The sequence below is a fragment of the Primulina huaijiensis genome, chromosome 18 (assembly GCF_012295235.1).
Source record: "Primulina huaijiensis isolate GDHJ02 chromosome 18, ASM1229523v2, whole genome shotgun sequence".
Lineage (NCBI taxonomy): Eukaryota > Viridiplantae > Streptophyta > Magnoliopsida > Lamiales > Gesneriaceae > Primulina > Primulina huaijiensis.
The window spans coordinates 3312368-3340340 of NC_133323.1; the positions used below are offsets into that span (position 1 = coordinate 3312368).

At 35.1% G+C, this 27973-nt stretch overlaps 3 protein-coding genes across 7 annotated transcripts; all 3 read right to left on the reverse strand.

The window, feature by feature from the left end:
* Nucleotides 1-176: 176 nt before the first annotated feature.
* LOC140965051 (cationic amino acid transporter 1-like) lies at nucleotides 177-3641 on the reverse strand. Of its 2 annotated transcripts, none has more exons than XM_073425094.1 (3): nucleotides 3486-3641; nucleotides 2618-3078; nucleotides 177-1867 (listed from the first exon to the last, which is right to left on the reverse strand). In XM_073425094.1, the coding sequence occupies exons 2-3, from the start codon at nucleotides 3057-3059 to the stop codon at nucleotides 480-482; spliced, it is 1830 nt and encodes a 609-aa protein (XP_073281195.1). In that variant the 5' UTR covers nucleotides 3060-3078; nucleotides 3486-3641; the 3' UTR covers nucleotides 177-479. The 2 variants fall into 2 exon arrangements, with proteins under 2 accessions (XP_073281195.1, XP_073281196.1); XM_073425095.1 differs by having other exon boundaries at nucleotides 3388-3627.
* Nucleotides 3642-5624: 1983 nt separating this feature from the next.
* LOC140964536 (BTB/POZ domain-containing protein At1g30440-like) lies at nucleotides 5625-9597 on the reverse strand. Of its 2 annotated transcripts, none has more exons than XM_073424400.1 (5): nucleotides 8932-9597; nucleotides 8615-8748; nucleotides 8042-8111; nucleotides 6512-7732; nucleotides 5625-6414 (listed from the first exon to the last, which is right to left on the reverse strand). In XM_073424400.1, the coding sequence occupies exons 2-5, from the start codon at nucleotides 8671-8673 to the stop codon at nucleotides 5815-5817; spliced, it is 1950 nt and encodes a 649-aa protein (XP_073280501.1). In that variant the 5' UTR covers nucleotides 8674-8748; nucleotides 8932-9597; the 3' UTR covers nucleotides 5625-5814. The 2 variants fall into 2 exon arrangements, with proteins under 2 accessions (XP_073280501.1, XP_073280500.1); XM_073424399.1 differs by having other exon boundaries at nucleotides 8615-8795.
* Nucleotides 9598-12372: 2775 nt separating this feature from the next.
* On the reverse strand, nucleotides 12373-27132 carry LOC140964826 (ABC transporter C family member 12-like). Of its 3 annotated transcripts, none has more exons than XM_073424777.1 (28): nucleotides 27018-27132; nucleotides 25855-26330; nucleotides 25178-25356; nucleotides 24262-24301; nucleotides 23667-23817; nucleotides 23456-23570; nucleotides 23286-23366; nucleotides 23103-23127; nucleotides 22811-22867; nucleotides 21782-21847; nucleotides 21545-21619; nucleotides 20589-20696; nucleotides 20306-20440; nucleotides 19475-19581; nucleotides 19286-19379; nucleotides 18894-19061; nucleotides 18240-18380; nucleotides 17799-17999; nucleotides 17553-17651; nucleotides 17304-17456; nucleotides 16701-17077; nucleotides 15966-16470; nucleotides 14475-15231; nucleotides 14251-14372; nucleotides 13649-13894; nucleotides 12919-13345; nucleotides 12590-12680; nucleotides 12373-12525 (listed from the first exon to the last, which is right to left on the reverse strand). In XM_073424777.1, the coding sequence occupies exons 2-28, from the start codon at nucleotides 26185-26187 to the stop codon at nucleotides 12513-12515; spliced, it is 4866 nt and encodes a 1621-aa protein (XP_073280878.1). In that variant the 5' UTR covers nucleotides 26188-26330; nucleotides 27018-27132; the 3' UTR covers nucleotides 12373-12512. The 3 variants fall into 3 exon arrangements, with proteins under 3 accessions (XP_073280878.1, XP_073280879.1, XP_073280880.1); XM_073424778.1 differs by having other exon boundaries at nucleotides 27028-27098; XM_073424779.1 differs by lacking the exons at nucleotides 25178-25356; nucleotides 25855-26330; nucleotides 27018-27132 and having other exon boundaries at nucleotides 23667-23747.
* Between the last annotated feature and the right edge of the window lie 841 nt (nucleotides 27133-27973).

The following is a 27973-nucleotide window of genomic DNA, read 5'->3' on the forward strand; positions in this document are numbered from 1 at the left end:
GAAAATAATATCAATAATAAATTAATAGTATTATTAGTATTAATAATATAATAATAAAACATGAAATTTTGGTTTTCATCCGGAAATTTAGTTTTTTTTTTTTGATATCAAATTTACTAAATTCAATTAATATTATTTATTTAATATTGATGTTCTCTTATTTATTCAAACAAAAATAATATTTAAATTACATACATTAAAATCGACCAAAACAAAAATAAAGATAAATAACAAACATTTTCCTTTTTATTTTGAAGTATCAATGCTTATCCCTCCCTTTTTTTTGGGGCTCAAACTGTGTGGTAGCTGTTGTTTGCGCATGTATGTTAATTTGTGGGTGTATATATTTCATGTACAATTATCTAATAAAATGTGATTCATCCACTCACAGTTCACTGTGCGCGTCGATTCTGAAACACAAACGTACGTTTACGAGGAAAGGAAACATCAGAATACTATACACGTAAAAGATCGATGCTTTAGTAACCAGTTGGTGTCATAGTAGCTGTTGAATTTTCTCCGGCTTCGATTTTCTTGTAAGGCGCATCCTCTATCTTCGTCGCTTGGGAGGCCATAGCCGTGTCGTAAGAGGCGTGAAGTCCGAACAGGAAATAGTAAAGCAGTAGAAATCCAGTCCACGCTGCGAACCTCATGAAGGAATCCTTTTTAAGAGATCCAAGAAGGAAGATATTAATAGCTATTGACGCAGATGGTAACCAAGGCACCAATGGGACGCCCCAATGCTTTGGAGTACATGCTTGAGGTACGAAAAACCACATTCCTGCAGTGGAAATAATCAGTATCGGTACCGTAATGCAGTAGGCGATCCAGCCCTTCTCACTTACACCCCAGTAAATAGCAGTGGCGATTGAGGATCCAAGGATGAGTAAAATGAAGAATATTAGTTTGTTGCGGTTCTCTGTTGAGGTTTCACCGCTGACGTAGTATCTACGCACAAGAAGGGCGATGGCGACGAGCATGAAGATGAAGAGGGTAGAGATTGAAAGTAATTCGGATAGGATGCCGAGGTCTGTAAAGAAGGCAATGGCTGCTGTAGCTACAAGCATGACAACAGTGGCGTTGATCGGTGTCCCGGTTCTCAAGTCAACTTTGGCGAACCATGGTGGCATCATGTGAGTACGTGCAATGTGGGTGAGGTAACGAGCCTGACCCACTGCCCCTACTAGCAGAACTGATGTCATGCCTTTCAGTGCACCTGCTGCAACCACATACTGAGCCCAACTCCACCCGACCGCCACAAATGCCCTCGAAAAAGGAGCATCAACATCGATTTCCCTGTATGGTTGCATGAGGCAGAGAGTTACAGCTAACACGCAGTACAAGAAAGTGGTAATCACCATGGAACCGACAAGACCGATGGGGATATCTCGTGCTGGATTTTTTGTTTCCTCGGCCATCGTGGAGACTGCATCGAAACCAACATATGCAAAGAACAGTACCGCAGAGGCCTTGAATATTCCATGGGGGCCGTATGGTGAGAAGGGAGAGTAATTCTTGGTGTCTGCTTTGATAAATCCGCATATGATGATGAAGAAAATGACGAAAAGGTGAACGACTGAGGCGATGTAGTTGAGACGAGAGGAGCCTTTTATGCTGACAACTGCGATGATGCAGATGATTATGATGACCCCAATGGCTATGGGGTCAAGTTGGTTGTAGCCATGAGCTAGTCCATTGACGTGGATGCGAAAATCTTCGGGCTTATGGTTGCACAATGTGGCGAAGTAGGAAGTCCAAGAACGTGCAACAGCAGCACCACCGATGACATACTCGAAAAGGATGTTCCCGGCAGCGATGAATGCCACAAAATCGCCAAGCTCCACTCGCAAGTAAGCAAATGAACCACCTACGTACAAGATTTGGTGATGAGAGGGGTATACACAAATATACACAACATTTAAAAAATTATCTACCGTTGAACTCTTTATGGGCCAATGTCGATAAAAGTTTGGGACAAGCTCGTTCCATCTTTTCGGAGCCAACAAGGACAAATAAGGTTACGGGGATTTGAGGTTGTTGCCTAGTTGAATGTCAATGCAATGAATGAGGTGGGTTCCCTTCGCAAACTACGGTACGTAAACGGCAAGTGGCCACAAATCCTTTGATTCTGTTGACTAAAATATCCAGATAGGGACAAAATTTGAGGAAAAGAGCTCACCATTTATCCTATCATATTCTCATGTCTTTAACTCGTAACTGTATGGATTATTCCATCCTACCAGTGCTTGCAGGGTAAATCCAAGTACCAGAATTTTTTCTGATACAATTTTTTTTTTAAAATTTTTTTTTTCTTATGGAGTGAAATCTCAACCATTCATATACGGTGTGAGCACTGCCCCACACAAAGGATCGAACGAACCGTTACGTATTGTAATAAAAGTTGTAGGCCATCCATTTTAGGTCGTCAATTTTATCGATTTAAAGTATTTTTCCAAACAAAATAGTAATAAAATATAATCTCTAGAAATGAGAGTGGCAAACTTAAAAAACAAATGTTTAATTTAGTAAAAAAAAAAAGGAGAGAAGTAAAAATATCCGCTACTAGTATTTTTCCTTGGAGTTAGTTTTGTTTAGTGTCACGTGAACGTGTATGTACCTGCTACGGGGATTTCGACGGCGAACTCGGTGTAGCAAAAGACAGAAAGCAGGGCGGAGAGGCCGGAGATGACGTAAGATAGCACGACGGCGGGGCCGGCGTGTTCGTTCGCCTCCTGGCCGGTGAGAACGAATATTCCGGAGCCGATGACGGCACCCATACCGAACCACATCAAGTCCCACCACGAAAGCGTCTTCTTCATCTCGTTCGCACTCCGCGCCTTCACCTCCAGCTCCGTCTGAAGATTCGACCTGGTCAGAATCCGGTTCACTAATCGAGCAGGAGTCTGTCTCAACGCTTCCACGTAGTTGTTCATGCTCTTGAACGACTCCTCGGGGAAGAAGTCGTCTTTTGTGAACGAGCACGCTGCATATCTCCTCCGAGTCATCCCCGATGACCCTCCTCCGTTGGTTTCGGTTCCTCCTCCCATCTTTGGTTTCATGTTTATATCCCGATTACACCTGCAAAATTGAAACATGGACTCTGTTCTTCATTTGGACTCTCTTCCAAATACAATCATTTAGATATCTAGAACTGGAAAAACCAAACACTAATCCAAAAAATCTCTTGAAGCAAGAAATTAACTGACAAAGCAGACGATGAAGTAGTTGATCCTGAAGTAACAACACAACACAATCGAAGAGAAAATAAATCCAGCAATTTGTGGACGCTCGTAGATGCATGAGATTCTATTCCAAAACAGATATACTAAAGAATTAAATAAGAAGAAACGAAGAAACTTACACAGAACTAATCTTAACAGTCCAAACCTTTAGTATAGCAACATTAAATCGCAGAACACGAATTCCGGCAACGTAAAACTTGTGTGTACTTGTGTGTGGACTGTGGAGAGAGGTAGTGTACGAGCCTGAATTCAGAGATCACCGCCGAGCAGGGAGGGGCGGAAACGGTGATCGGAGACAGGCTGTGCTGCGTTGATGTGGTGAGTCTGTCAGAGACTTCAATCTGTAAGCATTGGTTTTATAAGAATAGCATGGATTCGCCGGAGAAGTATGGGTTGAATTTTTATTATACGTTGATTTTTATATTCAACTTCTTTATATTCAATATATTTGACTTTTTAATTAAAAATATATGGTTAGAATTGAATCTCGAACTAGGAATTTTTAAGATTTACTCTCAATTTTAATATAACAATGATAGTGCATAAAATAGTTAAAAGTTCGAATAATAATATCCTAATTTTGATGTCATAATTTCATTTTTTTCAATGTCAGATTAACTTTTATTTGATTTAAAATACATTTTTCAAAAAAATTAAGTTTATTATCATAAATTTATCATCACATTATTACTATAAAAAGAAAACCTAAGATCATATAAAAATAATCTATATTCTTTTTTATTTTAATTAATTTTAGAAATTAATTTATACATATACATGTATCATGTGCCAAAAATATTAGTATTATATATAGAAATGATGGGAAAAAAAAAGTCATAATTTTTATATAAAAAAATTATAGTGGAGTTTTTTTTTTTTTTTTTTTATAGCATACTATAAATCTTCGCCGTATCGTGTGAAAACAATGACTAATTCAAAGTGCTTTACAGAAAGTTCTCCTCGTGGACCAAAGAGTTGACTTCAAAAATTACAAAATTTGGATTTTTTAAAAATAATTTTAGAGGGTTGTGATCTGATATTTTATTGATCTTATAATAATTAAAAATTTCGAAATAGAATATACCGTAAAAAATTATCTAAAATTTCATCTCATAAAATTGATCTATTAATTTTTTTTATATAAAAAATCATTTTTTTTCATAACTTAGATCGGGTTGAAAATATATCTCATAAAATTGAATAGTTCGACGTGTTGATAGGAGTATTTGTGGTACATATGAACAAACCAAACAAAGCCTAGTCTTTTTGAAATATTTTGGAAAATGTATGCTTTGTTGTAGTAAAATTGTACAAGTTGGTTTGGTGGCCGATTAGTGTGAGATGATTAAAATAAAAACTTATATTGCCAGCGAAAATAACATCTAGCCCTTCGTGAAAACCTAAATAAAGCACAAAATCCTCTGTATAATGTCGATACATATAATTATTTCTTTGTTCTACCTATTTGTTTGGTACTTGTTTTGGTGGCTATATCGCAAAACTTGTGTGAGACGGTCTCACATATCGTATTTTGTTAGTAGATCTCTTATTTGAGTCATTCATGAAAAAATATTACTTTTTATGCTAAGTGTATTACTTTTTATTGTGAATATCAGTATAGTTGATCTGTCTCACAAATAAAGATTCGTGAGACCGTCTCACAAGAATCCTACTCATCTTCTAGAGTTAAAGGGTCCAATCTTCTTTTTTTTTCTTCGTACATGTATTTCATGTATTGACTAGATAATCAAATCAAATCCGACTTGACTTAATATGATAGAATGATAAAGATTTACCGCATGTGATAATAAATTTATATATAAATTATATATAACTATTTTTTCACTCCAATTATTTTAAAACTCGAATCAAGTGGTTGATGAAAAAAGTACGCGCTTCGCACTTAATGGTGGTTATGCAATATAAGTGAAATCAAAAAAAAAAATTTGGTTGAAACAAAGAATAAAAAATGCAAGCGATCAAATTATTGAATAAAGTTGATATCGCCTTCGAGGTAGAAGATTTGTCCTCTTTCTGCGTCTGACGGCTGCCGGCTGGTTCACCAGGGAGCCCACTTGATAGGAACTGAATCTCTATGGCGGGCAATTGGAACTTTATATTATTTGATTGATGTTTCCAATGTCATTTTCAAGATAATAATAAGAAGGGATAAAAGAATCTGTTTGGTGATTCTTGCGACTAAATTAATAAGATTTGTATTGAATTTATCGTTAAATTTTGATAAATGGATTGACACGGTCAACCAACTGGCTTGTAATATATATATAAATATATACAAAAGAGAAAAATGGAAGCCGGTGAACATATTCAAGATTGAAAAATGGAAGCCGGTGAACATATTCAAGATTGTAACAATTCGCGGACAGAAAATTGGTAGATTTAGTCTGAGAAAAAACACAAAGAAATTTATCTGAGAAACAGTTTCAAGATACTTAAGAATAGTACATGATCACAATTTCCGGTCACAATACAACGGCCAGGAAATAGTAAGCACAAATAATGTGGAAGGAACATGATACGCATGAATTGAAGTAGAAAAAAATCAAGAAATTCATTCATCTGAAGTTAATCTTCTCTTCTCCTTGCCCATTTTATCTTTCGCCTTCTCGATTTTATCTTTCGCCTTCTCGATTTTTAAAGTATGTTTCCCCTTCTCCGTTTTCACACTGTCATTGCTGTTGTGCTTGCTGACAGATTCTTCTTCAGCACTGCACATTTGAGACTTTAATCTGAACCCAAACTTCTTCGAGACGTTCCCCCAGGCGCTGGATCCTTTCACCCGACCTAATTTCTCGATTTCTTGCCTCATGTTAGAGCACTCTTTTTCGAGCTCAGAAACTCTTATCCTCATGCTATCCATGCCTACTTTCAAGACCTGGTTTTCACGGACTGCATTGGACCAGCCTCCATCATTTTGACCCATCATCCCGCTTCTCAATTGTCTCGACCCGTCAAGATTTTCCGAGACGAGGAAGCAGCCTGCTATTGAAGTCCTCAGTTGCAGCTGCTCAAAGAAGAGGACTTGGACTATTATTCTCAGAGGAAGCCTTTCGTTCTGGGCCGCATGAGTGCAAGCTTCCAAAGACAGTTTCTGGCAGTCCATAAGCCCGCAGAGCTGCTCCCTGTCTGATTCTGCTAGCCACGGATGCGACTGGTTGCAGAAAAATGAATAAAGAATAAAGAAACTTTCATGCAGTTCTCTAAGACGCATGTACTATCATAAAATTGAGTCTGGAGGAAAAAGTAACCTTGAGATAAATATCTGTGGCACGATAAAGACCGTCATCCAAGGGACGTGCGTACTCAGGAACAGCAGCTATCAGAGACTGAAACTTGGGGAGTTTCAGATTAACGTCTGGTGCAACCTCCGCAAGGTACCCATCAATCAGTTTGGCAACCATCGTGATCGGTGTCAGAAATGGTGAGCCCATTAAGTGACCATCATCAGAACCTGCAGATGCACCACCGAGTACCTGATCCACAGCCAAGAAATGCTCTAGAATCCGATACACGCAATCCACATCATACAGGGTTTCCATAGAATAAGAAAAATTTGGCATCAATAGATCCTCTAGAGTAGCTTGATCGAGCTGAATGCCTATCCTTTTCTCCAAGTTCGATGTACAAGAGGGGTTTACTCGCAGAATCTTGGCTGTTCTAAGTAAACCAAATAGAAATTTCGTTGAGACCAAACCCTTCTGCATCGGGAGTAATTCGTCAATCTCTTCGACAAGCAGCTTTTGATCCTCTTCAGGTAACGAGACCACAGATCCCACTGGTGTAAGCCGGTTGCTGAACTCAGTGACACCCTGGCGCCGGTTGAGTCCTGGCAGGTACTTTCTTGCATAAGAATTTAGGGAACCCGCGATAATTTCGTGTTTTACTCCCCGAGATTCCATGGCCGAGATTAACCTTTTGTAAAGAGATAAGCTTAGAGATGATGCATCCTCATACCACCAATCTGAATTCGAATTTCTTGGCCTAGCACCGGTGCTTATCCCATTCCATAAAACGCTTCCTCCAGGACTTTGCATTGGATCACCATGCTCCATCACGGGCCACCCAAACAAATTTGGGTCGGTACATGCCTTTGCAGCTAAAGAATCAATGCATCTTTTAGGAACTTGGAGTTCCTCAGCATAAGAGAGAATATCATCACAGGTTTGGAGTGCTTTCAAAGAGTCCTTCCAGTTGCGTAGAACCACTTGATTGAGAAATACTTCAGTCTGAGAAATGAGATTTCCCTCCCCGTATTCTTCAGTCATTTCAAGATGTTCGGCAGCACACCGAAGGTATACCACATTTGCAGCAGTAAGTTCAAGTTTAACCCCGTAGCAGAATTTAGCTACAAGTTCAAAAGATTTTGTCCCTCCAGGAACATCAGGAAGCTTAATGATAGATACTCCTTCTCCTTCAGACGCCTCTGCAATTAGTCTTTCCATAATCCCACTTTTCGAGAGCAATGGAAACTACATAACGTAAATTTGACTTCAGTAAATGAAAACAAAATTATATTAAGGCTTAAGCTTTCTTTTGGAGATATAACGAGCAAAAAAATTTGTTGAAGTGGGACTCAAGTACAAATTTAAGATTATTTCTTTTAGATGTCTTCTCAGCAGATTATTACTATCTTCTTGAAACAAATACAGCTATGTTGAATAAGTAAAATATACCTTCCACATTAAGATCTAATAGGTGGACATAATCCTGAATTGGTAAACTATAACATTAGGCTAATGAGAGTCAGTTAACATCATCCATGAAAAATAAAATGATACCTTGTGAAGATGGAAGGACATTTCCCCAACTTCGACGACTATATCACTGGGGAGACCGGTCGTGCAGAACCTATAGTTAAATAGAAGAAAATGGCCACGTTCAAGAGACAAATCGCTGCAACATTTAAAAGTCAACTCTAGGAACTTCCAAGCTTATTGTCTAATGCTATAAACCGATAAACGACAGTGAAACAAACACATAAATTTCAAATTACTATGTTAGAATGCTAAAAGAAGGATCGATTAGTTTTCAGTTTGATTGCTTTGATAATGTTTCAATCTAAACGCTACAGACGAGAATTCGTCAGTGAAGTCAGAACATGATCCAGCCGGTTAGCCAGTTCGTCACACCATTAGATATCGATCTTCTCAAGATGGAGCAAAATCAGAAATCGACATCGGAGTAAGGATCACGGCTTCAAAATCTCAAATCAAGAGGAATGTAAAACCACGGGACAATTATACTTGAAAATTTTCAGTAAATTGACCAAACTAAAGGATCAGTAGTTCCCCAAAATAAGAATCCCGATAATAATCGCTAAAAGGCTAATGTTGGAAAGTAAATTAACGAACCAGGCTTGCCCTTGCTTCTGAAATGCATCAGTTTTAGAACCCAATTTCATGCATGCCATCTCGTAAAAATGCACTCCAGATGAAAATGCTTCAGTTCTGAACCTTAAGAATCCTCTTCCTCCAACCCGAGATTTCTTTAAACAAAACAGTGGAACTTCTAATTTTTAAGCAGCAACAAATCCTAAACCAACACCAAATTTCTCTTCAATACTTACAAAACCAATTAAAAAGAATACTTAAACCAAAAGCAAGATTTTAAAAGTATTGATAAGCGAAAAACATTAAAGAAAGCTACTCTCTTGCGGAAGCCCACTTACAAAGATTCCAGCTTTTACGCTATAAATGCGGCAAGCTGCTCCACCAGCAAACCCCAATGGAGTAATTCCTATTCATTTCTCTGTCCCCAAAGAAAACCCAATGGCCAACTAACCCAAAATCTCACTCCAGAGCGATATGTATTCAAGAAACTATAAACTTTTCGAAGCAGACGCCAAATTTAGGTCAACCGCTCCAAAAAATAAAAACAACTCAGTTGTCCTGACAAACTACTGCCTTCTTTAAGCCCAAGAAGATTCCAAACTTTAGCCCTTTGTGCCACATGAGCCACCGAAACCCTCGCTCCCATTAAAGAAGATTTGGAGTAGAAATTAAGGGAAAACCGCAGAAATTTCTTAAATATTATATTGCACGACAGACTTGAGAAAACATAATTAATGGCTGCTCTGAAACATGAACTCCCTCATAAAAGTGGGACCTTTCCTTTGAAACGTACTGATTGCTTAGAGATTCTAAATTAAAAGCCAAAACCCATTTGTGATTTTATACCCAGTGAAAGTGAAATGATGGATTATATCAAAAATCAAATGAAATTGCCGAAAATGGGTAATCTTTATTTATTTATCCATTATTATCTGCGATCTTTGAAAGCAACTGATATCAGTCTAAACAGCCAGACCATGTGGACTCATTGCTTTCTTTAATGCTTTAATTCTTTATTAAAGGTAATTTATAGCAGGGTGTGTGGGAAGTGGATCCTGCAGCAGATGGGAATGTGGAAAAATGGACAAGGCGAGGGATATATGATTGATGAGAAATATTTGACATATTCTTGAATATGAGAATGGATTCTCTGTTAAATCCCCTGTTCCTTGTAGAAAATAGTTATGTTTGGACAATTTTTTTTTGAAAAATATTAAAAAGCTTTTTTAAGAATTATTATTTTACAAAAAAAAAATTATAGTTAAAATCTATTAAGAAAGTGTTTGTACAACTATTTTATAAAAAAAAACATTAATTATAATTTTATTTTTTTCCTTACTTTTCTTATTTGTGATTTATTATCCTTTAACTTGTGTTTTTTTTTTTTACTAAAAAAATATCTCTAAGTTATTTTTAAAAAAAAAAACACAAGTTCTAAAAAAATATCTCTAAGTTATTTTTTAAAAAAAAACTATAATTGAATAAAAAAATTTTAAAACCATTTTCATAAAAAAATTTATTAAAAAAAATTCGAAAACCTGTATTTTCACGTAGACTAGTATATCACATTACATGAAAAAAAAAAATTATATGACTTCATTTTGATTATCATATCTATCTATACTCGAGAGTATGATCAAATCAACCCCTCTTAAACAATATCTACAATATAATTTATTCACATATGATAAAAAGCGATCATTTTATAATTTATCGATATCTTAAATTTAAAGTGAAAGAAAATATTCCAAACTTAATTATAACCAATATCTTTAAAAAAAACATTGTGAGAGAGAATGAATTATTTTATTTAATTCTCGAGATATAAGAATGTAATTAATATTGATAAAAGTAATATAGATAACTTCTTAGTCCTAATTTAGCATGAAATGATTTGTCTTCCACATTTCTGGGTCAGAATGATTGATTCTAAGGTCACTTATAAATATATATAATACTCCATAATGGATGGTTGAATATATCCATATTTTTAACAATATTATATTTTTAAAATTAATAATAAAAACAAATGTGTACATACATATATATATATATACACACACACACACACACACACACACACACATTTGTTTAATATTATAAGTGTGATTTATGTTTTTTTTTTCGAGTGGAAGAGACAAACTAAACCCGATTTTTTTATGTAAAAAGGAAAAATAATGGCAATAAATAATTAAATGACAATAATAAGAGTAATGTTATCATCATAATCATGGATGCACATGAAAAGTTTGACTAAATTTCAGTTATTACATTAATTTTTGTGAAGAAATATTAAAAATAATTAATAAACAGTAATAATGATTAAAATAATTGAAAATTAGTTAGTAGAAGTAAATACTAACAAACTAATAATGAAGGGAAAAAGAAAAAAGAAAAAATTCCCTCGAAAACTGGCATGCGATTGATTAGAACTGATCACGAGTCGCGACCGTCCCTTACACGCAATGATTATTGTATTTATTTTTATTTTTTGTGTGCATAAATAAAAATAATTAATAATATATAAATTCATAAAACAAGTGTGTTCTGGCATGCATAAATTTTTGAGATATAATAATTGTTTATGTTTGTTATAGCAATCGAAACATGAAATTTGAATTGTTGTACTGTTTAAAAGATTTGAGTTGTATCATCACTACTAATTATAATTTTTTTATAAAACGATAAGCGTTTGATATTACAATATATAATATAAATACAATAATGATTAGTATAAATACTATTATTAATTTCAAATAATTTGAGCTGTTTATGGGCACGACAAATTATTTGAAATTAAGTTGTGTTTTAATTGTTATACTACACATTGTATTATACTGTTATGCCATGATATTAAAAATGATAATAACACTATATTATACTATTATTTTATTCTGTTGTGGGTATATTTCTTGTGGGATGGTCTCACGAATTTATATCCGTAAGATGGGTTGACATAATTCATATTTATAGTGAAAAATAATATTTTGATATAAAAATTAGTATTTTTTCATGAATCATGTCAGATTATAGATGTATCTCACAAAATTGAGTTTTGAGATAATATCATACGACATCATTTGAAGTTAGTGATAATAAAAATGATAGGTAATATAATATTTGATTTGATTGATAAATAATAATTTTTTTGATTTAATTGATTCAATTTGAGATAAGATGATAAATAATATTTTGTCTTTTTAATAATTAATAAAATATTAATAATACTATTTATTAAGAGTAATATTGTAATTTAAATTCAATAATTTGATTGATGTGAGATAAATAATTAGTAGATTAATAAATAATATGACAAAGTAAACATGTATACGATAAGATAAATTGTCAAGGCATTAATTATGCATAAACTCAAGTTGTGCCCGATGATATTTGTGAATACAATACTATTATGTAATATAAAATATTATTTTATACTATACATTATACTTTTGAGTTATATACTGTATATGCTACAAATCTACAATGTTACATTATATACTTGTTATTTTTTCTTTTGAAATATTATATGTATACTTATTATTGCTTATAGGTTTATGGTTTATTTGGTGCACATTAAATGATGAAAAGCAAAATTATGTTATTTTTATTTCCGAATCAATTTCTAGTTGTTATATTTTACTTTTAATAAGAATTGACCATTTTCGATTATTAATATAAAATATTGATTTCTATATCTCTATTTTATTATTGATAACATACACCAACTTTCCCTATGCAATACACCATATTATATTATATATTATATTTGTAGAATAAAATAATAAAATATTTATAATACATACAATGATAATAAGTTATACAGATATTGACAACATATTTAATTTTAACAAAGAATATTAAATGAACAAGTATTTGAAATCTTATTGTTCATGTTCAGGGTATTCAGTCAGATTCTTGTTCACTGCAAATGAAGTTTGTAGCCCAAGACCAGAGTTAACATGCAAGATGAACTAACTAATGCATCAATGCATTTAGAGATGATGATCCCAGTTTTCTGTGGAGTCCTCCAAGCCAATTTCTGAATGATGGATCTCATTTCTTGCCAATCTGCTCATCTCTGCAAGGCCTGAATGCATAAATCACAAATCTTGATCAGCCATTAAACACTCAAATCAAGTGAATCTAGTCACATTCATCGCCAGATAAACCAACGCAGATTTGACTAAAGAAATGAAGCGTTAGATTTTGAGGATTTAAGTTCTTGTTTTCAGTGGATAAAACATACAAGTTTAATCACATGCATCCTGCACGTATACTATAGCAAAACTAAGAATCTGTGTCACATTTACAATATTAAAACACACCTTCGACTACCCTGTGGAAAGCCGACCACCATCTATATTTCGGGACTTCAAGTTGATCAAGTGTCTCGTCTATGACTTTATCATGCTTCCCCACCAAAACCTCATGTAAGATCACAGCAGCATCCTTTGTTTTGTTGAGCACACTGTCATCATCTTCTAACTCAAATAATCGAAGGTCCTCTACTGAAGAAGAGAAATTGAGAGCAAGAGCAAAACGTGTAGCAGAATTCCAACAGGAAGACAATAGTCGTCTCGTTTGCTCGTCAATTTGCAACCCCGCTTCTTTTCCAAGCCTACCCTCTATGTTCTTTCTCACTACTAAGCTGCGCAAATACTCTGCATTTGCAGATCCCGTACTTTGAACCATCTTAGAGAATGCACTTGCTCTGTTTTCAAGAAGTTTTTCTGGGGTATCATGCTCAAGAACCTGTAATTAAAGATGGATTCACCGCCATAAGTAACACTTATTGAAGATATTAGAAATCAAAGAATATATTGTGGAATTTGATATCATTAAGATCATGATATACCTTTGATATGAGTTAGAAACCAATGAAAATATTATTAAATTTGGTATTATTAAAATTGTGATAACCTTTGGAATTAGTTTATCGCGATCAAGTCAGAAACGATTCCCTACCATAATTATCCAAAGATAATGTTTCACAAGAAGAAATGCAAGATCATAGAGAAAAAAATTGTCGTGCATACAACTGACTGTGCTTGATACCTGACCAGAATCGAGAACAAGAACTTGGTCACTGTCTATAATAGTGTTGAGACGATGAGCAATAGTGAGCATTGTGCGGGATTTAAATTCTTCTCGAATGGTTTTCTGTATGAGGGCATCGGTTCTGACATCAACGGCAGCCGTTGCTTCATCAAGAACAAGGATCCGTGATCTCCGAAGTAAAGCTCGAGCAAGACTTAACAACTGCCTCTGGCCAACGCTAAAGTTTTCACCTCCTTCCAGAACCTTGATACAGATCGAGTACTTTTTTTTAGTAACACAACACATAAAATGAAACACCTTGGAAATAAATATTTATTTCTAACTTTTTATGCTAAAGACGCGATCCAAAATTTGGCAGTAAGCTTATCCTACCATGATCTTTTCACCAAGACAACAAATAGCAGATCTTTTTTTTTATCAGAAACAAAACACTGAACTGAAGCTTCACAAAATGCAGTTTGAGCTAGTGTAAGTTTGCTAGTCAAACTGGGAAAATAAAAACAGAATTCACGAATGATTTCATTAGTTCATAGCAGCATCTTAGTTCAATTTTTTTGCTTGAACCGCAATACCCATAAAACCTGTGGATTTTTTTTTACCTCAGCATCCAAACCAATAGCACTCCTTCTAACGACATCCTTTAAGTGAGCCCGCTCCAGAGCCTCCCATAGGTCTGGATCATTATGCTCACTGAAAGGATCGAGGTTGAACCGTACAGTACCTACATGAACAAGAGTAGACCAAAATCACTCAGATACATAAATGATGGTGTGTCAGATCAAGTGTCAAGGAGAAACATAAAAAGCTTAACAATGATATGTACCAGAGAAAAGAACCGGGGATTGTGGTATGATACTGAGAACTTCACGTAAATCTCTTAATCCAAATTTAGAAATGTCAAAATTATCGATCAAGATCCTTCCCCTTTCAAGCTCCACAATCCGAAATAATGCATTGAGCATGCTTGATTTACCCGCACCAGTTCTTCCAACAATTCCAACCTTCTGGCACGCAGAGATGGTGAAGGACAATCCCCGCAGGACCATAGGAAGTCCAGGCCTGTATTTCAGGAAAATATCTTCAAACTTAATCAAACCCCATTCAGGCCATCCAGGTGGAGGACGATTCCCCTGAATAATTTCCGGTGCCTCTGATGGCAAATCTATATACGTACCCACACGTTCAACCGCATTAAAACTATTTTCCGCTCTGCTAGCGAGTCTCAAAACATTACTTAACAAAGTTGTGATATTTAAAGAATAACTGAGGAGTAGACCCATTGTGGATGCAAATGCCACCTGATTTTTGGTTCTGCAATTTTGCATAACAGCAAATGTAGCGGTTAACCAGATCATAACACCCCCAAGAGTTTCAAGCCTTATTGTAAGCCAACGGTTAGAACTGATGTTAAGTAGAGTGAATCTAACATTGTTGTCCATAGTTTTTCCGTTAATAATTGTCATTCTGTCATATGCTTTGTACGCACGAATTGACGACAATCCATATAATGCTTCCCCAAACTGTGCGTATACTGGAGATCTGGTGATAGAGTCCAAACGTTTTACTTCCCTGGCTGTGCTCTGTGGTTGATTATAGTCCATTAAGATATGTATGTAATATCATAACATTGTAAAAGTTCACGAGGTATTATATTATGTGAATTATGATGTAAAAGAAAAGTCAAGGCTAAAGCATACTGATCATACAATGAATAGTTTACCCCAGATTTAGGGTCCGTCTTGTACTATCCGAATCTCTATGTTCTAAATAAGCAACTGAATTTAACTAATCTCCTAAATTAATTCTAACGCAGGATTGAACTTGAATGGTTCTACAACTCACATATTAATTGCGTCCGCCTCCATGAACTAGTCTTTCTTGTTTGTTTATACTTTCTTCTCTTGGATGTGGTGTATGACTCGAACCCAAGATCATACAAGAAACTAACACATTTGATGTGTCCTCTCGTAATATTTATTTAATCCACATTTGAACCCTAGTCTCTCCTCTTGTCATATAAATTTATCTCTATATCTGAACTTTTATCTGGCAAATCAAATAACAGAAAAACCATTTTGTCTTCCAAGGTTTTTCCTCATTTCCTGTCTGTGTGACATATATATCCCAACAAGTAAGCCTCCCCTACCATATTTGTATCCAAACCTATGTATCGTATCCAGAGTTACATCAATCTCAAGCGGGCATAGAGTCTGTTACAGAAAGAACGTGTTTATGGACAGATTGCACGAAAAGACAGATGAATGGCAACAACACTTGAAATGCAAGAGAGAGAGAGAGAGAGAGAGAGGCGAACCTGATAATAGAGATAAGCAGCATAGAATAAGATGAGAAGGGGCATTATGGACCACAAAGATGTAGCACTCACAATTCCTATGAGGACGAAAGTTGAGAGCAGCTGCCATAGTTGGCCAAGAAACATATTCATAGCGTTACCAACATTGCGATCTATATCGCCAACATCATTGGAAAATCTGTTGATAATCCGTCCTACTGGATTGGTATGGAAGAATGCCATTGGAGCTCTAAGAATGGAATATAGCATTGAATCATGAAGCCTTTTTGAGGCACTAAGGTTTGACGTGATCAGCCAAAAAGAATTTGCCAGTGTCACTAGCACCTGAGAACAGGACAAAATTGCATAAACCAGAATATAGAAACCAGGTCCATGCACTGAAGAAGTGCTCTGTTTTGTCCAAACACTCAACCAAGTGCTACTCGAAACACGTAGAATTTCGATGAGTGTATAGCATGAAAACAGTATCATTACAACCCACGAGCCTCCTAAAGCATTTATATACCTGAGAAAGTAGAAGAAAGATGAACCAACTAGATGCTGTCATTCTTGCAACATGTTAAATAGAATAAATTTGATGGATTCAACATTGAATGAAAAAAATCACAGAATTGGCTGATTATGCGGATCTTGGAACATTTAAAATTGGACAGGTCACCAAGTTAAGTGTGAGGAAATGCATCTACCACTTCCACGAAAAAACTAAGAAATAAGCAATTATTTTTCAGTCATCACCTCATTAAAACATTCAAGCTAACAATCCCAGTCTCTCGTTCTTCCTTTTTGACAAGGACTGATTTTCCAACTTTTTTATTGCCAGAGTTTACATCAGTTAGCACCTCATCAGAAGAAAGTACTAAAGGTTTACTGTCAAAGTTCATCCCATCTCCATTTTCATCAATATGTATATGTTCCTCCATTTTCCCAGCGTTTTCCATTAACTTCTTGAAAAGAGTACCATTCTTGGAGAGCTCCTCAAATGTTCCATCCTCTTTCACCATACCTTCTGAGATTAAAATTATTCTATCGACTTGGGGAAGAAAATGTAACTGGTTTGTGACAAGAACTCGAGTTTTGCCTCCCAATTCTTCCTTAATGCATCTGTTAAAAACCTACATGGAAAGAAGATTTGTTAACTTAATTGGCAACATGAAGATTCAAGAAGCTTCACTCGAAAAGCAGTAAAATTGCAGGCTAGGACAATGTATCTCGAGTCTTCACTGACCATACACTTGTAGGTGTAAATGGTGCACATACCATGTTTAAGAGTTCGAAATGCCCATAAAATTATGTATATTTTCTATTTTCTACATATTAGTCATCTGTTACGGAATATACCTGTCGTCCAACATGTGCATCTAGTGCACTTAGCGGATCATCAAATATGTAAACATCTGAATTGGAGTACAGGGCCCTAGCCATTGAAACTCGGTGTTTTTGCCCTCCACTAATATTTACCCCTCTTTCACCAATCTCTGTAAGGTCAGAAGCCTGTAACAAAAGAATGATAAGTTCCTATCACATGTTTCATGTTCTAAAGAATTATCTCAGTCAATAACAAATTGAAGCAAGGCTCAGATACTTAACAGGAAGAACATCAAGGTCATGTTGTAATGCAGTAACATCTATTGCCTTCCAATATCTTGCTGGTTCAAAGCTAGATCCAAACAATACATTTTCACGCACCTAAAATTGTACTGTGAAGGTCAGAAATCTGCATTAACTGAATCAAAACGACAATGTTTTACACACAAGCAGTTATGTATTTAAAGATCAAAATGAACAGGCTCATAGGATTTAACTATGTCCATTTAGCTTGTAAATAAAGCTCACTGTAGCATTGAAAATCCAAGAAATTTGGGGAACATAAGCGACAGATCCTCTGATGATAACACTGGCATCTCCAACAGGAGGAAGCTCCCCAAGCATTGCTGATATTAAAGAAGTTTTTCCATCTCCAGTGCCACCTACTACTGCAACCAGGCTGCCAACTGGTATATTCAGATTAATGTTGGACAACGTGGGCTTTGCAGCCTGTAGAAGTACAGTTTAGAAATTCTAAATTTTTTAAAAAAGGAAAAAGAAAATTGCGACAATTGATGAGACAACCGCATATCCAACTATGTAAGCATGAAGTTTCTGCATCAAGAATTCATATTTGCTATTTTTAAATCAACTGGAAAACTTATATTGCTATGACCTAGAACAAATAAAAAAGAATGACAACAAACATCTGCACAGGGTGTCATCAAGAAGAGAGAATGAAACAAGGACCTTCAAATCCCATGAAAATCTGCTGCCCTTGATGGAGATAGCAGGTAGCCCTGGTTCAAGAGGTGGATTAGGTAATAATATTCTCTCTTCAGCAAGGAATAGTTCCTCCAGACGTTGCAGAGACGCAGTCGCATTTACAACCTGAAATACAGCACAGAGTAAAGATATTAATAAAACTATTGCCCATATATATGATCCAAAATAAATTTAAAATCATCTCTCTCTTTCATGCCAACTATAAGGCGGGGACTAGTGGAATGGTCACATATTCATTTCACCAGATATTCATTTCACCAGAGTTGAATACAGATATGGCAAGTAAACAAGCAAAGGTGATCATGTCAAGATGATAGCAAGGTTATCGTAATCAGATTGTTTTATTCACAAACCTCTTTCTCTAAAAATTAAATCTGGAGTGAAAAAGGAAGAGAGAGAATGGAGCTCTTAAAGTGGGAACCAAACATCGTAAAATCAAGTATGGTTATTTTTTTCAAAAAAGTAAAAAGATATCAGGTCTTCCATCCAAGGGACAATAAATTATTTGCAAGAAACTAATCTATTATGCCTGCAACAATCCAAGATGAATAATGGGTTCAGAGTTTCAGAACAAGCAACAGTTAATTCACCATAAAATTGAGATAAATCAAGGCACACCTGAGTTATCAGATTAGGGAGCATATTCAGCGGAAATCTCAGAACGGCGAATAAAGAAAGTGAAGTAAAAGCTCTGGAAGGGGTCAAATCTCCACCAAATAATGTAAACATCCCAAAAGAAATAACTGTCACGAGAACTGGTATGCTGTTTAATATGAAGGTATTGCACTGCAAGAGTTGACAAGAGACATAAGCACAAGGTCAGTTTGCTACCAGTTCATAAGATCCATTAGCTTTTTTAAAGATAAATCTCAAAATAATTAGAACACCACCAATGTGTTGGATACACGCTATCATTATTCATCAACAAACCCATGTCAATAAGAACGAGGTAAAAGAAAAGTTCAGCGAACCAGAATATCAATTCTTGATAATTATAAACACCGTCCTACCGCTGAGAGTAATTGTGCTTTTCTGAACCATGATAATTCATCAGTCCTCATGATTTGAACTTTTGACTCAAAACTCCTTTCCCATGCGTAATATCTGCAGTTCATTGAGTACAGAATCAGAATGAACACCATTAACATCTTTTGAGTGTGAACTAAAATCGTCGAAATTACTAACAAAGCATTTCATACTTCACAGTATCCATGGCAGCCAAGATTTCATTAACTAAGCCAACTCTCTTGTCTGTGCGTAGTAGACCCTCTTTCGTTAATTTTTTCATCCTGTTCAAAATAAAGGCCTATTTGACCAAGATAAATCAACACATGCCATTTAGAATGACAAGTAAATTTTTTTTTTGCATAGGATGAACATATTGGAAAGGAAAACTTCATCCTATACTCATACTTGATACAAACAGACAGTTTGACCATGAATAAAAATATCATGATGTCATCCTGTAGTGTCATATCATTGATTAAATGCTGCAACTGCGTCATCACGGACAAAATTATGAATGTCGCGAAATAACTCACTTTCAAGAAGATTTGACAACGTTATTTCTAAAATATAAACACTACGATAAGGAGAAAGAAACAAAACATCGCATTTACATATTCTAAATCCACAAGACAAATGTCTTCAGATAGTACCGACGGGTGATTGAATGGATTTGATTGGAAAATTTTCCATTTCACAAAAAAATTCAGAATTTTTTCAAACACCACACCCACCCCCCTATTAGGTTTATTTTTCCCCAGCCCTAAGGTTTAAAATTCTTAGGAAATTCATCCTCAATGGGGTGAGATAATATGTTTATGGGAGGAACTCACTCCAACCAAACACATCACAATTAAATCACATCGAAAGTGTATCCAATCTCGATAACATTAATTCTTGATCTAGTCTAATCTTTTTTATTTCTGACAAGAAGAAAAACAAATATGAAAGCCACAGTCTAGGAGTATATTTCGATTACAGGAAGCTTCTACTGCAAGACAGCAACAGAAAAGATGAGAATTTACCTGAATTGGGAACATGAGAACTAACATAAGAGAACCAAGGAGTGAGGCTACACCTAACTGCTGGTAGAGAAGAATCATGGCCATGGTTATGCGAAATGGAGCTGACCATAGACCATGAAGTTGTTGACAAATTTGCTACAAAAAAATGAAAGGAAAAATTAGTAAGTAGTATTTTCTTTACTGATGACAGGTTAAAATGTGCCCAGTGTGCAAGATATTCTAACGTCAATAGTGATGAATAATTTATGTTTTTGTCAATTTAAAGCTTGAGATGTAATTATACCTGGAGTGCATTAGCATCTGTCGTAATCAAATTTGTAATTTTCCCGGATGGGAACTGCTTACGGGCTTCATGAGTTAGACGTAAGGATTTACGAAATATTGCAGCTACCTGTGATCACAAGACATGATTTTATCAACAGCTTAAACATGGAGAATGCCAAATCACAAAATCCCACAGAAAAATTTACAGCTGTATGCATATACCTCATTCACGTTTTTTCAACTTCCATAAAGACAAAAAAAACCTCCAAGACTGTGCACACATTAGATCATCACTCATCACTTTGGAAATGCTCACTTCAAACACTATTTCATCGTTCATATATCAGCCATCCATGCAAATTTATGCCAACTTCTAGTAACATATTTAGCTCAACATCAATGGGGTAATGACTGAAAATCCAAACTTGGTACACTAGTTCTGAAGGCAATACCATATTCATATGGACTAGTCTTTGACAAACATACAATACCAAATTGGATATGGTGACTGGATTAAGCAAAATGGGATGATACAACCAAGAAAAGAACCCGTGAGTTGTACCTAGGCTCATGGGTTTCTAGGACAAGGCAGCCTCCAAGGAGACAGCTGTAGGCCTCAATATTCCTAAGTCCTAACGCAGTTCAAAAGTTGAACAAAATTTTTAAATTTGAACGTTCAAACCATTGGTAACACGTAGAAATAGTTCTTCTCGACTTTTTTAGTGCTAGACTTTGGTTCGGATTTCAATTCAAACAGTGGTTTTTTTTAATTAACATATTGAATGCGATAAATGACTATAAACCACCAAAACATAAGATAGAGAAGATAAACTCTCATTACACGCAATTTGAGTGATTTTTTCAAGCACAACAACTTATTTTAACATGTTTCAATGCAATAAATGACCATAAACCGCTGGTGCTTATATTTGAGAAGATGAACTACCAATGCATGCACATTCCTTAGGAGATTACCAGAGTGGATCTTAGCCTTAGACCAACACGCATCACGTTCTGAAAGTACTGAGCTTCACAAAGCACTCCCAGTGACTGGAACAAACAAGGTTTTTTCATCAGGAACTGAACCACACTCTGGTTTCTATTCAATAAGCACAATAATTCAAGTTCACACTGCTTGCTTCAATCCATGGACAAACATATATAGCGGAAAATAGGGTCATCATAAACATGAGTATCAAAATAAGGACTTACCACACTAACAAAAATTGAAAATGCAAACATGTAGCCAACCCAAGCTGGGTCACCTTGTTCCAGAGACTGCAGGCATTTTAAATTCAATCAGATAACACCTCAATCCCATAAGACGAGTGTTTATATAGATTCTCTTTCCTAGCTCGAATCACGGAGTACATGTGAAAAGGAATGTTATCAACAACCCACAAAACATTACAGATGTTTTCATTATCATTGCGGGTTAGCCATTAGGTTATAGTGAATAAGAATTTAATCCATGCCCCCTTCATAATTATAAATAGAAAACATGATAATTATGCAAGCAATAATTGCTTGATAGAAGTTCTTTTTTCTTTTTGCAGAAGTTTCAGATTGTGTTGCATAATTTTAAGATTCTTGATGAAGAATTAATCCAGCAGACCCAACTGGAAGACCGTTAATGTTCTATTAGATCTCTTTCATTGCAGTTGATGACATCTTGTCCATTTCTTTATACCATGTATTTTGGAAAGGCGTGTCCGTTTAAAAAAGATACATTCCAATAAAATGAAGAAGAGAACAATTGCACAAGTCATCAATTCAAACAAACCTCTTTTATATCTAGCTGATGTTAATCTAAAACAAAGAGGGTATAAGCCTTTTTAATGAACGAGAAGTTTCACATTTTTCCATTCAACAAAATATGCAATTACAACTGCATCTAACTAAAGGGTCGAAGGCTTGCTTTTTTTTTTTTTTTACCAAAAGTAACAGTTGGTCGTGACCGTGCAATCTTTTAAGCTAGATAGTAACATGAGTGTCATATTTGGACTTTACTTCACAGTAATTGCACCAACTTGCAACTCATGGAAATCGAGAATGTCATCTTGGCTATACTAATTGTAGGAACGAGTGTTTTTTGATTTAGAAGCAATATAGGATTGCTTGTTCAGTTTATTAAAATCCTTGTAGAAAGCGGATTATGAAAGTCAAGAGAGAACAAAAATATTGTTTGCAGTTCAAAAAAAGATGTGGCCTTCAAAAGAATAGGCAATGAAATATAAATACCTTTAGAAGATGGTTTAATAAAACAGGTCCTGCAAGCTGGGAAAGATCATTTCCTATCTGCAAGTTTGGTGGAGTTACTTAAATTCAAATTAATAGTTTAAAGAATCACCAAGCAGGAGGGATGTGGAAGGGGAAAGAGAAATAACATATGCATCTGACAAACGGCTGCATTCCAACAAATTCATGTCACTTTTACTCGGCACAATTTTGATAACATTAATATGCATGAGCAAATATACTATGCAAATTCCAATGAAATTGAAGGGAGAAATATTTCTGGAGTTCACATTACTTTGAACATGCCTCCAAACCAAAACCTGTCAACAATAAGGAGCTTTCATTAGATGAAGACTGGCAACCTCGCAAAGATATAAGGCATCGTTTAAGTTATAATAAGCAATATTCAGAATATTACTATTTGTCTTCAAATTAAAAAGATCAGAATGGAATTGCTAGTCTGTCAAGGTTTTCATACCTGCCCCCGAGGCTACGATTCAAAGCCCGTAAAAGCCATGGTTTTGATTTTTGAGTTTCTTCATCCCAAGAATTTCGGAATCTGCATCATTTATTTTACAATTCATGAGGTAATATAACGATGATACTGTTCAAATGGCGTGGAAGAATATGCAAGAATATGACACGAACTTTATACTCAAAGTATCGGTCCGATCCCATGAATCCAACTTCCAAACGTCTTTTTCAGTTATGGGTTTTCTATAACCTTTCTGCATAAGGGGAGTCACCCAATCGAAGTAAATCCCTACAGACAGATGAGAGTGATAACCATTGGAAAATAACAAGGAGTACTGTTCCACGATTGCAGTTTCTAGAATGACATCCGTTGTCTTTCTCTTACTTTTAAATATGTTGGAATTTCTCTCTGGACAAACATCCTCTCCAAAAGACATTTCATTTTTGGAGTCATCAATAGGTTCGGCTGGCAGAGGAGTGTATCCCGGATAAGAATCCAGCTTAGGGACATATATGAGAAGAATCCCAAGGAATACCTGCGTAACAAAAAATAATTTCAACACGAAGTGATTTGGTGAATTCATGATTCAGCAATATGAGCTCAGCTTAAAAGGATTTGGTGTGTGGATAGTGGGGATCCAGGAAAGGACGATTGTTCACAGAGGCCAAACGACTTTACATGATGGATTCAGGCATAATATATTTTCATTTTGATCTCATTCTTATTGAAACAGATTCTATATCATAGTTACGCACATCGATGTTTATGCATATTTAAATAACATAATAAAGCCAAATATTTTAGTTTCTATTGAAACCACGCATCAACCTTGCTAACTTGACAAAGTTCCACCCTAATTTATTGCAGACACTATAAACATCGTAGCTGCACAGAACTCACACCAAAGTCTACCACGAGGAACATTGTAAATAGTACCCTCGTGGAAAAAGGTAACCATAGGGAAACAAACAATATTTACCTGGAAGAAGGCTGAAAAGACGTACAAATATTGTACAGGCCTGCAGAATAGATAAAATATTTAAATGTGATGCTCACAAACTTCAGATGCACATATCATGCCAATTCCATTATCATTTCTATTAGTTGTGTGCTGCACCTCAGATCTTTATATTGGAGGGAAAAAAAGAAGGAAAAAACACTCTTGCCCATCGAACGGGAAGAAAATTCTTGGCGCTCATTCGTGAAAATATTTACCTTTATAAATGAAAATGTGTAAAATGATTATTACGGAAAATATCTCAAAACATTCTACGGCATGAAGCGTATAAGCATCTAATGAAGAATTTCTCAGAATAAGTTGACTTGGCAATGATTTCAGTATAGTTACTCAAAATTGAACATATGATTGTAAAATGGGAAATGGTAGAGACTACTAGAGCAAGATACTTATACCATGATATTTCATTCTATTACACATTTGCATGCTGGACTGAAAGAACAAGAGTTTTATCAACTATGGAGGAAGATATTATTCCAAACAGAATTTCTAAATTTTCACAAAAGTAGAGCTACTAGAATGCTTCTCATTCAATTCACAGTATTCTCGAATTCGATCATGAATATCTACTGATCCACATTAAATTTGCAGAGTAAATATTGATCACTATGGAAATTCACTATTTAACATCAGAATCTTCAGGGAAGTAGATGTGGAAAAGAGTCACGCTCTTGTACATGTAACAACCGTGGGTCAATTTGAGAAATTGAAAATCATAGTCCATACCTTCCCCCAACTAAATGAAGAACTGACACCGAGAAAATAAAACAATGGGTAATACGAGCTTCCTAAGTATATTTTGGGCCTAATAATGATTTGAGAATTTGTTAATTAATTTAGCAGTGCATTTCAAAATATAACGGACTAAAAAATTAACCTGGCATAAAAATCTTTGAGCGGGAGAATAAAACTGAAAATCACCGCATCTCCCACCAAAACATATAGCACTCCAAACCTAATGTACCATCTGAATTCTTTGACATAGGTTTTAGTTTCGGTAATGAGCATAAGTACCAAAGAACACCATGCAATTACCTCAATGCCCAACTGAACCATCTGCAAAGAAAACATGGTTGTACTGATAAACATTTGCAGCATACCCTTTGAACAAGGATGGCCAAAGATTTAGAGTAGATACTGATTTAGAGTAGATACTGTCATGTGGCATAGGAGGAGTCATAATACAGAGATGTTAGAGGATAAAAGGTTTTACCCAAGTACGATAACAGAATAAATACATTGCAAGTTTAGTCCTCTATATGCATGTGCATATGCACAATTAAAATACTGTTCTTTATATTTTTGCATTTACATAGGACAACAGTGAAAGGTAATCACGTAAGAGAGCTGTAAGTGAGGGGGGACACAACATTCACAATAAAGAAATCACACGTTCTTTCATCTAAAAGATAGAAAGTGACAGCTAATTATATTCAACCCACCAAATTGTATATGCATCATGAAAACCATACATAAATAATAATATATGCGAGTAGATTTACATGTGGAATGTAAATGCATAAACCGGCACACAGATGTGAAGAAGTTGCACACCTCAAAAGGATGAAGGCCAGTCTCTGCATCCAAATTGAATATTGATACACCCACAACCAATCTGAACAAGGGCTCAGCAGCACAACAACTAGCTAGCAAGGCCAATATGTAATTGAAAAGATTTGATCTCAAGCAGAATCTCTTGACTCGGGGGTTGATCTTGATGAGCCAGATTCTATAAAAGCACAATCCAGCAAGAACCAAGTGAGATACATTACCCACAATAGAGCCAATGGCACAAGGGGTATAAGAACCAAATGCGCTATCTGTTTCTTGAGACCAAACCCCATTTGCCACTGGCCGGCAGAACCAAACTAAGGGATCAGAACCCATCTTTCCGGTCAACGTTCAATTAAAATTGGCCCACCAATTTTTGATCAGTCAATTCTTGATTGTTTTGAGAAGTTTGGTTCCAACTCAGTCCCCCCGATGCATGCATTAAATGGCCATTTATGGTTTTGATAGTCCCATGTTATCTGCACACATAAAAAACTTAATTCTCAGGAACTGCTATTGAATCAGGTGAGTTGTGTATCTAGATTATTAAATAATTAAAAGTTCATCATAAAAAACTCCTTTGCAAATCAAAAACTTGTTCCAAAATCTTCACCTTATAGAAAACGAAAGAAAAAACTGCTCGTATTTCAGAACACATGATCATTTGTTGATTCCTACGAATACTGGAAAGGCTGCATACCTCTTATCGAACTCAGTAACATGAAAAAAAAAGAGCACAAGAGATAGATATAAACTAAATAAATTCTTGAAACATGAAACCCCAATACACAAATTTCTCCTAATTTCAAAGAATCTAAGGATCTTCATCCTCGAAGAGACAATGTCAAATAATCCAAGAAAAGGAATTGATAGGTTCCAAGTAAGGATTACAAATTCTACAAAGGTAGAGTAAAAAAAATGGAAAGTCTCGCATTCGGATTCTTCTCGTAGATCAAGTACAAACAAAGAATTAATCAAGAAATTTAAACAAGGACGAAGAAGAAAGTTCTGCGAGCCCGTTCGCACATTTCTTAATATNAAAATTTTGGCGATGTAAATCCTTAAAATCTTCAAATCCCATATTTCATATTCTCACTGCAACAATAAACAAGAATTTACAGACACAAAAACATTTCGAAAACAAAAGTTGCGAAACGAATCAGAACCTGCGGGAACCTTGAACTTCAGTGTCCCATAACTGCATTTAGCGCTAATTTTGTGAATGAGAAAACGAAAGTCAGCCACTCCCCATGAAGCCTGGAACATTATTATTTAATTCAAATTTAAACAAAAAGAAAATGTAAGAGAGAGACAGATAGGAAGAGCCGAATAGGTTTGCATTTGCTAGCGTCATTGCTTACGGCATCCCAATTTGTTTTGTCATACAAATAAATGATATCCAAAATATATAATATTATCTTATAATTTAAAAATTCGCTCTTTCTTGGAATTACATCATTTTATAAATTCAATATTTTCTTAAAATATTATTTCGCTAGTTAAGCATTTTAGTGATATGTTACATTATTATTATTATTATTATTATTACAAGTCAATAATGTTGGATAAAAAATACATGCAAACGAAAAATAATTGTGAAAACACGAAAATTGATTTTAAATATGTAAAAAGAACAGACTGATTAGCTCTTTGTAATTATAATGTATTATTAAAATATTTATGCATACATTCGTTTAAAAGAAATATTGAGTATATAACATATAGTTTATATAAGATGATTTTTTTTTTTTTGTGAAATGCTTTGCTTATTTTTAATCTAAATTACAATATTAGCAATGTTAATATCTACAAAGTATATATATAAACAATAAAAACATTAATATATTTAAATAAATTGTGTCAAGGGTGAGAAATCATATTCTTTTACCAATAGAATGTTGGTTTTACCACAATTTACCCTCTAATAACAATATAAAAAAGTCGATGAGATCTTGACTCAATAGTTAAGATTAAGGATCTTAGGAAGTCTCAGGTTCTAGTCATACTGATTACGGGTAGTTTTTTAAATTTATTTATAAAGTTTAGTTCTTTCTTGTAATTTATTTGTCCGAATTAAGCAAATCTCAGATTCATGCTCAAGTTCCGTCAGTAATACGAGTAT